The 16522-nt window shown below is 40.8% G+C and overlaps 1 protein-coding gene across 8 annotated transcripts in view; it reads right to left on the bottom strand.

Annotated features, from left to right (window-relative positions):
• The window catches only part of LOC128892055 (protein scalloped), a 215384-nt gene that overhangs the window by 125401 nt on the left and 73461 nt on the right, over positions 1-16522 (bottom strand). For 3 of the 8 annotated variants that reach the window (XM_054152138.1, XM_054152134.1, XM_054152135.1), the window contains exon 2: positions 15564-15804. The exons of the other annotated variants lie outside the window; for them this stretch is intronic. In XM_054152138.1, coding sequence (XP_054008113.1) covers positions 15564-15594 — 31 coding nt within the window. In that variant the 5' untranslated portion in view covers positions 15595-15804. The remainder of the gene's footprint in view (positions 1-15563; positions 15805-16522) is intronic. 8 annotated transcript variants of the gene reach the window in all.

Genomic DNA, 16522 nt, shown 5'->3' with positions numbered 1-16522 from the left:
TGTTTCGGAAGTATCTAAATTTAAATACCGCGTTTAACACGTTCACGCCGGCAGTGTCCGTCGGTGGCTCACAATTATACAGGGTGTCCCAGCCTGAGTGATACAGAGCTCTAACTCGAAAACTATCGGCCGAATGGAAAATTTCAAATATGAAAATTGCATGGTAAAATGGGCCTCATGTTTCAGCGAGAAGGAATTTTTGTTAACTTTGTTATTTAACGTGATATGACGGTCAAATTTCGTTTTTCAAACGGAACTATATATATTTGTTTTATACCGTGTGATAATACATTTCAAGACGAATTCATTATGCTTTAATGTATTTACCCGATTTTTATTAGTTTTCAAGCTATAACGCTTCAAAGTTTGAACCCAAAGTTTCAACGCTTACAACCCTTTTTTATGGTTCTCACTGCCTGTTGTGTTCGTCGGTAATTTTAAACAGTATGATTCTAAATCTCGAAAACAACGCATGTATCATTCTAGACGAACTTAAAGTTATTATGAAAGTTAATCTCGTTTCTTTATCAAACAAAATCCGTATCCTCTAATCGCATCCTTAACACGAGGAAACGGAAGACATGTAAACTTCTAGGGGATACATTATTAAATACTTGTATACGTAAAAATAATGAATGAATCTTCGAATAGAATTTTATGCCGATCTCGAGATGCCTTGGATGAAGTGAACTTGTGTCGTTAATTTATTTCGTGGAGTTGTCTCAAACCATGAAACAAGTGAAGCGCAAAACGATTTTCAAGCTCGTAAATCGAACAGCAAGAGAGGGAGAGAGAGAGAGAGAGAGAGGGCCTGGCGCGATCGAGGAATTTAAAAATAGATCGAGATATCTTTCGTATTTTCAGAAGTTTGTCCCGACATAAAAGCTGTCGCGTCTTTGCTCTTTGCAAATTTTCATCAGGCAGTTTATCGCGTTAAAAAAAAAAAGAAAAAAGAAAAAAGAAAAAAAGAAAACGCGACATCTGTACACGAGAAACACGTTTTACACTGGTAGCGAGTAAAACAGAATTATAGGTTGGGCTTTACTCTCTCGACTCACAATGAAATGTTTTCAGACAATTGGAAACTGCATAATCTAGCAATTATGGGAGAACTTATTTCTGTAACTTTATCGTATTCATGAATTCTATCTAGATTTATTTTCTTTAGACACTTCACCTTTAGTATTGTACTTGTTTAGGTCCTTGTCTTAATCTGATGGCCAATTTCAATGTACCTACACGTATCTATAGTTCAGTAGCTAATAAATATTGCTTATTGCTGTTCTTCTAATATATTACAAGATTGCTTGGCAATTATCGAGCAGTGAGTCTCCCTTTTCCAAGCCTTCTAACCTCGCAGAGTATAAATAAAAAGTTTGCATATAGACACGAAACCCCGTGGAAAATAAGCTTTATCGCGAATAATAGCGACAAGAGTACAGTAACTGTTGTTTATTTTCTCGTCTATTTGGCGTGCAGCCGTGGCCGCACTTCCTTTTGTCCTGCCTCCTTTGAACTCGCTAAAAAAATCCACGACAAGGCGAGCTTCCGGGTATAAAGCTGAGTATCCATGAAAGAATGCGAAGTCTCGAGGAACGCTCTTCTCTACGCGGAAAGGAATCTCGAGGGTGAACCGTGCCTTAGGCATCATCGAGACATCGAGAACGATGCCCCGGGCATTAGGAAGCTACACGGTACGCCATCGTGATCTACTCGTAAAGGTGAATCTAGATAAGATTCCAGGAAAATTGCGGCGCTTCTCGAAACATTACAATTCATTATCTCCGTTTCTCTGCCGCCTTGAGAGCTGCGTCATCTGAATCATGACTATTACTGTCGCGGGCTCTTTTATACCATCCGCGGATACCGGTGGGTTTACTGCGTGATTTCCCTTCGCTAACGTACCTGCCAACTCACCGCTGAATCCTCAATAAATATTGATAATTACCTATATTTCTCACCCATAGACTCGCGACATTGTCGCAAATTGGATAGGTGTCGTCGATTAACGTCACCTTGAATTACCGTTTGCTTCATACAGTATTGTAATTCGTTCTTCAAAGTTCAATTTATTGCTGATAGGTCGTCGTTCAATTTGGAAGAATTGAGAAAAGAAGACGATTCGAAACTAGACTCGACTGTGTTGTGGCCAAGGATTTTTCATTTTCAGCAGTGATGGGCAAAATCGTAATCGCAAATACGAATACGATTGTAATCGAATGTTTTCGAGTTGTGATTACAAATACGATTACGACCGTATTTTTAAAGGTTTAATGCCATAGAAATTCTTTACCTCAAAATCAACATCAGATTCGTGTTCCTCACATTAACGTCACGCCAATAGTTACTATTGCTCCTTCGCTCTATCTTGTTCATGGCCTTCGTCACGCGGTAGCTTTGCAGAAGTGACTGATTCGGCCAATACCGAAAATGAGTGTGAGTAGAGGTGTCGCCGTTGCGCGATAGCCAATTGGGCTGCCTCGCCAACTCCTAAGCAACGGACAATAGGTCCTAAATAATGTCTCTAGAGATATACTTTGAATACAATTGAGTTAACGTCTGTTCTTGATCCTTCAAAGTTTCAATCCTCAAAGGGCAGTCCCATATTCCATCCATCAGCTCTAGTTAATAATTATCACAAATTTCTCAAATAAAAAATCCCATAAATGTGACGTCCTGAAGCATAGATCTTTCTAGAAACCTACATGTTCAGTTACACGTTGTGAATCCTACGCAACTTCCCGTCCAATTACGCAATAGCTGCGGTTGATATTTAACCCTTGGCATTGTTCGTCGAGCCAGGTGATCGCCGCTCGGTATTTCTCGTTGAAGCGATTTTAAGGCCGAAGTTGGAGGAAAATTGTAGGCAATGTCTGCCAGGTTACTGACGATTCTCGGGGATCGAAAGGTCGCGGATGCCCAGGCAAAAAGAACGAACGGAGTTCAAAAGCGTATTGCTCATTCGCTGAAGTCGACCAATTAGCACGCTTATCAAGAAGGCTAATGGAGGTCGTGTTCAAGCCGCGGAACGCTTCTTGACTTGTGCGCTGCCAGTGCACGACAAGATGTTTGAATCGCGCTGGCTGCGTCGAGCGTTTGGATCGCGCACGCACACGCGTGCAAGAGTGCACGTTGCAAAAGTAATTTTTAGAATCGGTCGAACGCAACGTTCGCTAAGTAACGATTCGACGAGCACGATCCTAGTACTAACGCTGTTTCAATCCTCGTCAGATAGGAGGGAAATACTCGTTACGTAATTTACAGGACGGGGTTATTTGAAGAAAACAACGGGTGAAATGTGCGTTATAACCATGCCATAGTTGTCTATACTTTAGCGATTGCTGTGAGGTACATACATATGTATGTCGGAGGATGATCGTGCTTCGCACGCTGGTTTACTCGTAATCAGAGTTAGACAAACTGTACCTTAACACCTCGGTCGTCACGTCACCCATATGTGTATAAGTCGTTCACTGCACAAATCGATTAACTCCATCAGTCACATAAAAATTGTAACATTATTGACCATTATTTTTTGGCTATTCTTTCTTATTAATTGTATATACCGTTAGGTGATAGCTGCATCTGCATTTATGCATTCTACAATATCTATTTAAATTTATATTATAAAGGGAATTTTAAAAAACAATGTACATCATTTTATCACATTTCTCAACCGACACCGCTTATTTTACACTGTTTATTTTAAAGACTATCCCGCCTTTATCGCGCTATTCTACATATATATGTATATAAAGATATAAATAAAAAATGAATATATATATATATATTTGATGAATGAACATCGATAAATAAATCTATTGCAAACTTGTTATTATGTAGTATTACTACGCACGATAGAATAAAATGTGTCAACATAAACACAAAAGCAAGTGTACATGGTTTAAAAAAACAGCAAATCAACAGTGAAATACAACACTGGAGTTTAGGAGCGAAGGAAACTTCGTCTGTGCATCGATGTGACTGAAATTCCCGTCAGTTTTTTAGACTGTAAACTCGTCACAAAGTCATCCTTACCGGTTCCTCGCCAAAGTGTGTCGAGAATGGCGCTGCGCGAACCTCGACGTTTTCTCTGATTGCAACCGATGGTGTTTCAGGTTTCAAAAGTCAACGATGGTCGCATTTAAAAAAACCCAGCGACACAATCGATTCGTGGAATCCATGTTTAGCTAAGCGGCAATAAAAACATTGTTTACAGTGAGTGTAGAAAGTATTCGTACACCGATCAATTTCCAAAAAAAACTGTGTAAAATTGTAATTTATTAATTTATTTTTTATAAACAGTGACATTCTACGTATTCTCGAAAATCTCTAGAATAGATAGATTACAAAAAAGAAAATAGCTATTTACGTAAGTTGCGAAATTAACAAAAAAAAAACAATTAATCGACAGTAATGTTGAAGCAATAAGTATTCGTACAACTGTTTCATTTTTAAAACTTGATTAAAAAAAAGAAAATTTACGTTAATTTCTAAATATATCATTCTTCCGTCGAGGGATTTCCTTTTGATTTTATTCTTGCATGTAGTCTTCTACATCAAGCTGTCTATATTAGTCTATTATTTCATTTAGAGATTCTAATCGTCGCACGTCACGATCGATCTCCATTCCTAATAATCAACAAAACAATGTAGTTCAATTTCAAGGCAATTGTTGCAATCTGGTCTGTCGAACGCAACGTGGATCAGTGTTTTTCGCAGGTCAGATCAGCAGAACGAAAACAGGATATGGCGCGGAATGGATGGCAATGGATTACTAGCGGCACACAATTAACACGACTGAGGTATCCGTTTGATTTTGCACGATCTACCCCTCCTACCCGTCCAGGTAACCATCCGGAGCGGTCTGTCGGTTCGCCTCTTTATCAGGATAATCCACCTCCTACGCGTTTCTCCCCGGCAGCGCCGCGCAGACGGAAAGCTACGGGCGCATTTAATTTGCAAATGCAGATTGCTTTTCATTTTAATATAAATTGTTCGAAACAAAGGCAGTAATTATGGCGTGCTCTCGTCGCTTTGAAAACGCTGGTTGCTCGTTACCCCACGCGGCCAGTTCGCTCACCCTTTGCGCTTTTACCCACCCCTCTGTCCCTGTTCCTCCCCCCCCTCCCGTCACCTCGCCCTTGGCATTCGGCTTGATTCGACAAAGAAGGCGAACGAAATTCGATCACGGTTCACTCCGACGCGAAAAATACACGGAAAAATGGAACTCGCGATTCATCGATGATCGACTTGCAACTATGAATCATCGAACCGATGAGCTACGGCCGTCGCGTTCTCGTAATTATATAAAATCCTTCTTCGAGCGCGTGATCCAGTCGGCGTTATTAACCTTGGCGAAACTGGCTCGTAACACCGATAAGAGAATCGCGCGTAATTAAACGAATTGTTACAAGGTGGCCTGTCGAACAAATGCAAGTTTACGGTAACGTTACTTGTTGCAGCGTCGCGTCGCCGCGCAACGCTGGGGATTAACGTTTCACCGTTGCTCGCCGTCGTTGTTCCTGAATGTGATTAAATATAAAAGCTCTTCTCGTTTGCAGTGGACCGAAACTCCTCTCGTATTTACTGGCTTGCCTCTGCGGGCGAAAATTATCGTCGTGATTTTATCAAACACGAATTAAGTTATAAAATGAAATTCATATGGTTGGATCATAGAACGATAATGGTGGGTTCGTTAAGGGGTTAGTCGCAGTCAGGAAGAGGAAAAACGACATTTCTTTGTGATTCTTTTTGTAGCTTTCGAAAATAGATTAGTCTAGCGGGTCCCTGAACGAAGGATTTTGGAAAAAATTAATTTAAAACAAGATGGCGTGCATTTGAAGTTGATTTTCAATTTTTTCACTAAAATTAAAAGATTCAATGGAGGATTAAAAAAAAAGTATACGAGAAAATAATAATTAAAATAAATGGTTCCTGTACGAATACTTATTACGCTGACTGCATATGATATCTTGAAACTAAATGACCCCTAGTTAAGACCGCGTATTTTAAACTGAATCTGAAGCAAAATGAAATGATATAGTTTCAAAACATATTTTGGTAAGACATTTCAAGGAGAATACAATGATCCATGGTCAAAGATTATTCTAGGATACACAGGCCAACTGTAATGGAAATCATCCTGCGGTTTATCGAGGATAATTTCATACTCCAGTGAAACAATGACCACAAACAACCGTTGGAACGCAGAAGAAGATAATTATCCCTAGCATTCACTGCCACGATACACTCCCATTAGAAAAGTCCATCTGATAAAATACTTATAAATATTAGGTTGTCCTATAAGTTTGTGCTGCAAGCTGTGTCAATATTTAACAAAAAAAAAAAAACTACAGAAATTCTATAGTGACGATACAATGGCTATGTCAGAAAGGTGGGAAAATATTATAAAATGAGAGAGATTACCTTTTTATTTTATAAAACTTAAGGGTATGTTTCACATATTAATTTCAGTAGCAGAAGTATAAGTGGCATGAACTTTTACGACGACCTAATACATATAATATAATATATAAATACTTATAATCAATACGGACCTATTCTTTCAAAACTATTCTCAATCTGACAAGCTACGACAGACTGAAAACTGAAAATGTTCAAGATAGTACAATTTATGTTTGCAGTCTATCTTCATCGCACCCTCCATGGCAATTAGATAAATCAAAAGTGACCTTCAACAATTATGGAAATTATAAACACACATTCACCAAGAACACCATAAGTAAATAACGAACAAAGTGGTCATACAACCGTAATGTACACTCAAAAATTGATTGACAAACTGTCCAAAGAAATACAGGCCCTATAAAGTCCTCGGTAGGAAGCACCGTCTGCAGTCGAAACAGCATCTTCGAAGGACTTATCCAAGTGTGATGGAGGTCCAATCCAAAATCTCACGAATAAACCGTGAAATGGTTGCAGGACACCCGGAATAAATCAGGTAGAGATTAAAGCCACGCTACCGTACCGGTTACAGACCGCCGCGCCGCCACGTTCGACAAATAAGGCTAAACGAGCTTATTATCGCTATCGGAACCGCGATGCATGCGATAGAACGCTACGTGCTCCTGTTGCGCCGAGCATACAAAGAGAAAACCGTTCCTGGTTCCGTCTGCTGCCGGGCATTCGAATCTCTCGCTACGCGTGCACGCGGCCAGACAAAGCTCCGACACTCCACGCTCCTAGCATTACGTATAGTCTAAGAGCTGGCTACCATAATTAGAAATGATAAAGTGTAGTGAAAATTTGTAAAAAAAAAAAAAAGGTAAAAAGTGACATATCGCAAAAAATCTTGAGAATGGGACCACCGGGGAGACATGCACTATAAGATGCAACAAGTTTCATTCCGATTGGTCAAGCAATTTCGGTGTAATCGGTGAACATACAAAAAAAAAAAAAAAATATGTCGAATTGAGTAACCCCCTCCTTTTCGAAGTCAGTTAAAAACACTCCTTACTAGATGACAAGCCCATAGCGCTGCAACCAGAAGTCGCTCCCGGGGCTGGAAGCGTGGGCGGGCAGTCAAACACGGTAATTTTTAATCAAAATAAAATCTTTGAGCCCTGAAATTTTGTGTAGGTATAGTTTTAAACTGTAGATATCGCGTAACATTATTGTCAGAAGTCTAGGTCGGGGCTTAGACGTTCCCAGAAGTCGATAAAGTTGTAAAAAAATTGTTTAAATTTTAATGACAAGATACAGTTCTGGCGAATACGTTTTCGTATTACTTATTGCTTGAAAAACCTAGATAACAATTGCCAGAAGACAGAATGGTGGTTAAGTATATGAAAAATGATAATATCGTCATTAGTTGGTAAACCGGAAAGCAATTCTTTAAAATTTTAAATAGCAAGATGCAGTTCTGGCTGTGTTTTTTTTTATTATTTATATTATTAGTTAACTACGTATGCAATGGCAGAAGGCTAAGATGAGGGAAATGCATACAAAAGAAAACAATAAAAATTATTTTGCAGTGTGAGCCCGTGTGCAAAAAATGAATTGCATGTAACAAAGTGTGCCATCAATTGAATTTACAAGTCAAAAAATAATTTGAAAAATAAAATTCAATCGGGATTATTTGAAACTCTTGGATTTTAACTATTAAGGAGTGTTTTTAGATACAAATTTTCACTGCATCTTATCATTTCTGATTTTGGTAGCCAGCTCTCCATCTATTACGCTCGTTTTACTTCGTTCCGCGCCAATGGAAAACGACGTCCGCGACAAAGACTGGTAATAAAGGCCACTTCGATGGAACGGTTTGATTGGCAGATCGATCAATTATCCGCTACCTTTTTTCTAATCAGATATTCGCGCGACATAAAAAAAATCACTGTTCCAAAAGGAGAACTGACAATATCGCGTCTGTTCTCGATGGAAAAACCGATAGAACCCTTTTCTGTTACATTCTGTGATCCCGTTTCGATCGTTCGAGTACTCGAAGTGTTTCGAGGTTCGTGTATCTTGCAACATTAACTGTTACGCTATCTACGGAGAGGCCACTCTTCCTCCAAGTGTATCAAGTTCAAACATTTGAAATACAAATCCCTTAGGGATAATAGAAACACTTGTTCAATATTCTCTTGTAGAATTCAACCAACTTCATATAAGCCGTTCATTGCACAAATCGATTAACTCCATAAAACAAAAAGTTGAGGAATCCGATGAAATGGCCTCTGAAATAAATTAATACAACTACAAATATCGTGGCAACTGATTTTTTTATTCAATATTTTATTCGAATGTTTTGTTCAACAGTTTATTCATAACTGTTTAAAAATTAAATTGGAGTGTGGCAGGAGTACGCCTACTCGATAGTAAACAATGATTCGATGAAACTAACGAATTAACCCTTGGCGTTAGAGCTGTCGTTCACAATTGAGGAGACAAAAGAAAAATGAGGTTGATAATACAAGAAAAGCCCACGTATTTGATAAACGTTGTCTGCGTAGCTGACTGAAGTTAACCGACTGTTACTGCCAAGATCAACCGTTTTGTATTACATTATTGGAAGCTGAGAACGTTAGTCCCGAGAGGTACTATCTTGACTTCGCCTCGCAAACTGTATTTCCGTTGTGACACTGTAAATTGACATCGAACAGCGGCCAGATCGTTGGTAACACCCATGTATTCCTGGCTTTGGTAGTCGCGTGTCAGTCAGAAGTCAAAATGCGGGAGAAGACGATACACCGATCAACGGATAACATTGTTCGTAGATTTCGCTCAGACAAACGAGTTACGAAGACGGGATTAACATTTATAACGACTAGGATCCGCATTCCTATGCTGGAATTCAGGCAAGAGGAAAATACTGAATTGTAACGTAACAGTGTATTTCAGTATCAGTTCATAACAAACACGACACAATTAACTGCGAATAGTGATCGATGACGACTGTCGAGTAAGCGAATACTAGCAGCCCGACGGCAAGCGCGATTGAGATTAAAGGATTTATTCAAGTGTATTGTATAAGTCTTCGGTTATTAAATGAATAAAAACGGTTTGACGAATATAGATTTTGAATTACAAGGCAGGAGCGGTGATAGATAACGAGATAGTTGAAGCTTTCACGGTCCGGTACTTCGTAGATGATATTGGCGTGCGTTGTTTAGCTTGGGCCATTTTAAGGTACCTGTGCTCATGTCACGGTTCGTTGACTACCAATCACGAAGCTCGTGGCACGGCTCACTGGCCACCGATGGAAGTTGCTACGATGATCGGCTGAACGATCAAAAATTAACAGAAAATGGAGATAATGCATACAGATTCGAAAATGAAGTCGGAGCAAAAACATTTTACGCCGATGAAGCTGATTAGAATACTACTCGCCGGGATTGAAAGATGTTTGTAAATAACTGTCTCATCGTGATTCGAATATTTAGAAACACACACCACGTTACAGAGTGCGCATTTGTGCAATTCTAGAAAGAGTTTAGGAGAGGACTTTCGACCTATGTTTTTTATTTGAATTCTATTAGTTTCTCTTTTAGAAATGAATTGTGTTAATTAGGATTGGAAAGTAATGTCGTTTCCGCGAATGTCAATTCTTCTTTATCATTCATCAGCTCCTTGATATTTATCGATCTGGCATTAAACATTTGGACACTAGATGGCAAAAAGCTGTTGACAACGAGAGTGATTACATAATTGACCAAAAATAGAAACTTATTAAGAATTTATTTGACTTTGATGTAAAGGAAATGACGTTACTTTTCGGTCCCCCTAATAGCTTGAAAACTAATAAAAATCGGGTAAATACATTAAAGCTTAATGAATTCGTCTTGAAAAGTACTATCGCATGGTATATAAAAAAAAATATGTAGTTCCATTTGAAAAACGAAACTTGACCATCGTATCTCGTTAAATAACAAAGTTAACAAAAATTCCTTCTCGCTGAAACACGAGGCCCATTTTACCATGCAATTTTCATATTTGAAATTTTGGCATTCGGCCGATAGTTTTAGGGTTAGAGCTCCGTATCACTTAGGCTTGGACACTCTGTGTGTCTCTCAGATACCCACCCTCCCGCTGCCAGCCCATTCATATTTCTTTTGCCCGTAGTTTCGCCCGAGTAGCCCCGACCACCGGTGAAATATGATCTGAACCGATTGATACGCTTCTGACCTCTTTCTCTTTCACTATCTGTCCTTTCCTACGTTCGACGCTCGACTCCGAGTCAAGTGTAAACACATAAAAACACTCGAGTGCAATGTTTTGGGTCTCCGATTTTGCATGCGTCCTTCAGTCGATACTGTATCTCCTAATGTTTTGCCAACAAACTTCGAGTGTAGAGAAGGACAGCGAATGAAGAAGAGGACGGAGCGACATGCGAGAATGGCGACCAACACCGGGATTATTTCGGTGAGACATGTAGTAAATATGATGCGAATTACGTCGTGTTTGGTCTCGTTTTAATCAGAAAAATGTCAGGAACACGATGGTAACAATTTTACAACAAAAACGATAATAATAAAAAAAATGTTGATCGTTGCATTAGCATTGTCTCATCGAGATATCCGATCCCGGATCATCTTACTATTCATTTATCGTAGAGAAACTTGTGGATTTCGTACACCCTTTTCCTCGAAAATAACTGTGTATAAAAGTAACATAGATATCAACACAATCTACAATGTGTTAGGTTGGCTGGAAAGTAATATCGTTTTTGCAATATTAAACACTTGTTTATCACTCATCAGCTCGTTCATTTTTATCGATCTGGCATTGAAAATTTGGATACTAGATGGCAAGAGATTGTTGATAACGAGGGCGATTTCCTAATTGAGTAAAAATAGAAGTTTATTAAAAATTTGTTGGATATTATGTAAAAGAAATGCCATTACTTGTCAGTCTACGTAATGCATATTTCAGTGTTTCATTATAAGAATAGGTTTTCATCAGATTTATCCACAGGTTTGGTCAACCTGCTGGTCGACCAGAGAAAAATGGTTGATCTTAGCCACGTGCTTGGCGCTACTAATAGCAAGTCTAACATTCGAAAAGTGAGTGTCGCTTAACTAAAGTATCGCGTTACGTAGTCGAGACGAAGCGTGCATCGCGAGATACACTAGAAATCCCAGTAGCCGGGGCTGGAATCGTGCAATTATGTTAATTACCCGAGGCATGTCTCGCGGCTGATATTCCAGTATCGCGAGCCCCGTTACGATAGAGACCAAATTAGAAGGGAGGCGATCGTTCGAGGAAGATCGTGGAAGCATTCGCAGCTAGGAATATCTCGTGGTCCATTCAAGGGTGCATAACAGCAGCAAGTGAATTTGGCCGTTCGGCCGCAAGAACGGAGATGCTCGGCTTGTAAACGATGCATGACAACGTTCGGCTGCGCCGAGAGTCAAGAGTATTCCCTGCCCTCTCCCTCCACCCACGACTAGCCCACTTCTCTATATCTTCCTATTCAATCACATGTATATACGGATAGAACGAGCGGAAGGGGGAAAGACAGGCGAAGAAAGCGAGACAGAGAGCGAGAGAAGAGAGAAGAGAGGAGGAGAGGAGTACCAGTCGAATTCCTACCATACCGCGGGGCCAACTGGTTAGCAAGCGATTTACGATATTGTAAACCGATGCGACGGCGCGGCGCGGCGGCGGTCGTGCCCACCGCCGAACCTCAATCTAATAGTGGCGACTTCGACCTCCAATGCCAAAGGCACGTCGTTCGATGGCAACATTGTTCCGCCCTGCTTTTACTTCCGCACGGTCAACGTCGCTGGACCGGCATCGGCAGCCTAACGAGTTTGCCATTCTCATGGTAATCGTGCCCGCCTCCGACATCTACCTGCGCGAGAGATCCTTTCATTCTCCTGAAAAGAAATTTCACCGAAGACGCTGGCTGAAACATTCCCGAGAGCACTCGCGATCAAATGAAAAACCACCGATCGGCTGCACACGATCGCGCGATCGCCCGTCCTCTTTCCGTTGCGTGGGCTTCGACGTTGCATTCGTTTTTCTAGGATGGACAGGAGACCAGTGATGGGCAAAATCGTAATCGCAAATACGAATACGATTGTAATTGAATGTTTTCGAGTTGTGATTACGATTACGATTGTAATCGGATCTTTCCGAGTTGCGATTACGAATACGATTACAATCATAATCGTAATCACAAGTCGAAAACATTCGATTACAATCGTATTCCTATTTGCGATTACGATTGCCGCCATTGCGCAATGTTCGGAGACACACTTCGACCCTTTTGATAACACCTGTGACTATAGTCAACAGTTAACGTGTTAAGGGCCACTCTTAACCCTTTGACTGCGAAGGTGTATAAATACGCCCACGAGAAATGGGCTCAGAGAAATATTTGTATTCGTTAAATGAATGTTTAAAAAATATCAGCTTATGGGGGATGATGAGATGAAACTTTTGTTATATTTACAGTTTATTCATGGGATGCTTAGTTTCGAAAATAAAAATTGAAAAGTTGAAAGTTCGTCAGAGAAATTGAATTTCAGGAAAAAGGTCTTCTAGGTTTTCAATTTTTATCTCTGAAATTAATCGTCGTATGAATAAACTGTAAATATAAAAAAGTTCCGTCTTATCATTGCCTATGAGCTAATATTTTGAGCAAACGCGACCGACCCAAGCTTTGCTCGCATTCCCGATGAAACATATTCCTCGAGATCGATAGTTATCGCGCACGAGTAGCGTTATCGGCCTGAAAGAGGATATTTCTGCGCCATTACCGACCAGTCTGTCTCGAGCTGGCCCGCTCGCCATTAAGAAGCACATTTCAAGCGTGTTTCTCGAGCGCGAAGCGAACAGGTTCGCCTCTGTGCGGCAAATAATTAGAGACGGCAAGTGCGAGAGGCAAAGCTAGGGAAAAAGCGCGCGCGCGAGAGAGAGAGATAGGGTTATATAGAGAGGCGTGTAAAAGAGAAACAGGAAGAGGCGATGGAAAGAGAGACGTAGCGAACAGAGGAAAGAGAGAAAGAGAGACACGTTACAAACGGTAATCTAGTTGCAAACATAGCTCGGGGTTGGAGCTCGAGCAACCATGCGGAATAATGATACGTAATCGCGAAACTCCCGCGGGCCGAGCAGCCACACGTGAGCCCGCGCGTGCGCGCACACGCATACAGCACAAGTATGTGTATGTGCACGGTACGCCGCGAGCATATACTGGCCAGGAGTCGTTGTAGAACAAGCGAAACGCGCTCGTGTCATTTACTGCGCGCATTTGCGATCGACGCAATACAACGCCACCCCCGCCCACGCGTGCTCGACAACCCCTAACTTTTGCGCTGGCTGTAATTTCAACGATACTCCGTTCGACCGTAGAGATACCGCCGCTAATTAGAGTTTAATAATGATCCGGTGCGGTGCGACGCGACGCGACTGCGTTCAAGACCGATGAAAAATTGAACAGTTGGCAGAGAAGTGGTGTCAGCTCGAGCAACGAGTTACTAGCTGCGTTGACACGTCGCGCGATATTTATATTAACAGATGTTTACCAAGGAGCGACAGGTGCGCACGGTGTGTGTACCTTGCATACGGTATCGGCCGGTTCTGATTTATGATAATCTTGGTTCATGCTCGTGTAAGACATGCGCGTTCCATGACCGTCTCGAGCATTTTAAAGGGCTTTCGAAAAGTTCTCGCGATGGATATTGCCTGTCGCGTCGACGGCGTTACCTTTCAAGTTTAATTTTAATTGTGTCTACTTTCAGTTAAAAATTGACAAATTTGATGTATTCCGTACCCATTGGTGTTGAATTGAGAAATAAAAGTCTAAGCCCTCTCTTGAAAAATACATCCCAATATTTTTACAAAAAATAAAAAAGAAAAAAAGAAGAAACAATAAGTACGGTATGAAAATACAGGCACGGTCTGAATTTAATAATTTTCATTGTTATAATCAAAAAATAATAACGTTGCTAGCAATGATAGTATTTGGAACGCAAATGGTTAGTACTTACAATGGTTGAGTATATTAATAACTATAATGCTGGTGGTTTACTGAATTATTTAATACTTTCGGAAAATGCTAACATAAAAATTGAGGGACATAATCCGATATCTGTTTGCAAACTAATACTTGCAGCTTTTGTGTGTCGTATTCAATTATAAATCAACAAATACGTCCTGATATTTTGTTACAAAAAAAAAAAAAAAGGTAAGTATACGAAAGAAATGAAAGAACCGGTAGGAATCGATCAGTTCTTTATTTACGTTTGGAAAATGAGAGATTAGAACATAATCACGGATTTAAGAAGTTCCTTTTTTTTGTGGTGCAATAGGGAGACAGTTCCGATCACTAGAAAAACTGATCCGGTGTCGACTTGACGGAGATAGAGCAGGAAAAAGAATGAATTTTGCACTAATTTTACGATTTTTTGTATTCTGCATTTTTTGTTTGTATTGCCAAATGGTTTGAGAATAAAATAAACATGTGCGCTGAAAGAAAATTGTGTTCTCTTCGTTCGAAACATCTCTTAAATTTCAGGTGTTTTTTTTTTTTAGAACGGATTGCAATAAGGAGTCTGCTCCAAACATTAATCCTCCCTCCACCACTCTGAAAAGGAAGGATGGAATCCGAAAAGTCGTAATTTCATAATTAGGTACCTATGCTGTGACATGAAAAAGAAAAAGAAAGAAAATTTCAAAAATCTGAATTTTGAAACGTCTTTTTTAATTTCCCAAAAATTTGAAAAAATGGAGCTGCCTACTTATTGATGGACATCCCTCAAGTAACGACGTAGCCCGCTGCGGTGGCAGTCGTCGGGCGAATAGTACAAATGAAAAATGAATGGAGCGGATCTAGTTGAAGGAAATCTACGACAGGTAATTGACAAAAAAATTCGAGCGCGAAAGTCGAAAAAGGACATTGACGTGCGCAATTAGCACAGAGAAGGTAAATGCAGAGGAACATGCACAACAGGCTACCGTAAAATTCCATTCGACGATCCTGTCCCAAACCAAAAACGGATTTCCGTCGAAATAACTGTTAACGTTACGAATTGCATCCCCGGCATGCACGGTGCACGCGCGGGCGGATCGGAAAATTTCAACTGCAAAGCTACCTGTGTATGCCTCTCGCTCCGAATGGCTCATCCTCCGCCATTCCGGTTCTCTTCCTCTCTCCGAGCACGAGCCGTCCCTCTCCGTTCCTCTTCGCTTATCATGGATCGGTCCGTCTCTCTCGGCCCGCGGCGCTCGTGTGCGCGAACACGTCAGAACCGTCGAGACCCGTTCCCCCGTTTCCTCCTCTCCCTCTCTCTCCGCGCCACCCTCGTTGCACGCTCGACACTCGAGTGCATACACCTGCAACTCGCATGCAGTTACATTTTTGCGGTTGACGCAACCATTCTGTTCATCGTCCGCGTAAATATGTGCGTGATTACTTTTAATTCCCTCTATTTGTCGGTCGCGTCCGCTGCCACGTTCTACCTCTTCCCATTTTTTCCCCTCTTCCACTTTGACTCTCGTTCCACTTTTACCTTTTACTCTACTCTATCTGCCTACACCCCTACCCTCTGCTCGTCTTTTCATCTCTAAACGCTCGTCCGAACACAGTTTAACCGCGTGACCTGTAACCTGTCGCGTCTCTGCTCAATCCGCGTTCGTCCTTTCCCACATCGAATTCATTTGTGTCCTTCCTCGGCGACGTTTCACCGATGGTTCATTCAAACCAATCGGTTCTTTATTCACTGCTTTCATCGAACGAAATGTTTCTTCGAGAAGGAATGGACCTGTCACGAAACGTTTCTTGGACGGGACAAGTGATTGCTGATCGAATCGCGGTAGAGAAGGATGCCTCTCGATAGTATACGAGTCCAGCTGAAAAATAAGGCACGGGGATTCGAATTCGGGGCTCCTGGACAGGGAGTCTTCCGATTTTCTCACTGGACTATCCCGCATCCTACCAATCGTGTTCTTATTGACTCCTCGTTCTTGGATGCGACATTGCGATAATACAATACCTTTGTGTTTTGTTTTCTGATAAAACTATTCTGTCAACTATTTGCCTATAATGTATCAC

The sequence above is a fragment of the Hylaeus anthracinus genome, unplaced genomic scaffold (assembly GCF_026225885.1).
Source record: "Hylaeus anthracinus isolate JK02 unplaced genomic scaffold, UHH_iyHylAnth1.0_haploid 12002, whole genome shotgun sequence".
In the NCBI taxonomy this organism is placed as follows: domain Eukaryota; kingdom Metazoa; phylum Arthropoda; class Insecta; order Hymenoptera; family Colletidae; genus Hylaeus; species Hylaeus anthracinus.
The sequence above is the reverse complement of the archived record's forward strand: the minus strand, read 5'-3'. Positions and strand labels throughout refer to the sequence as shown.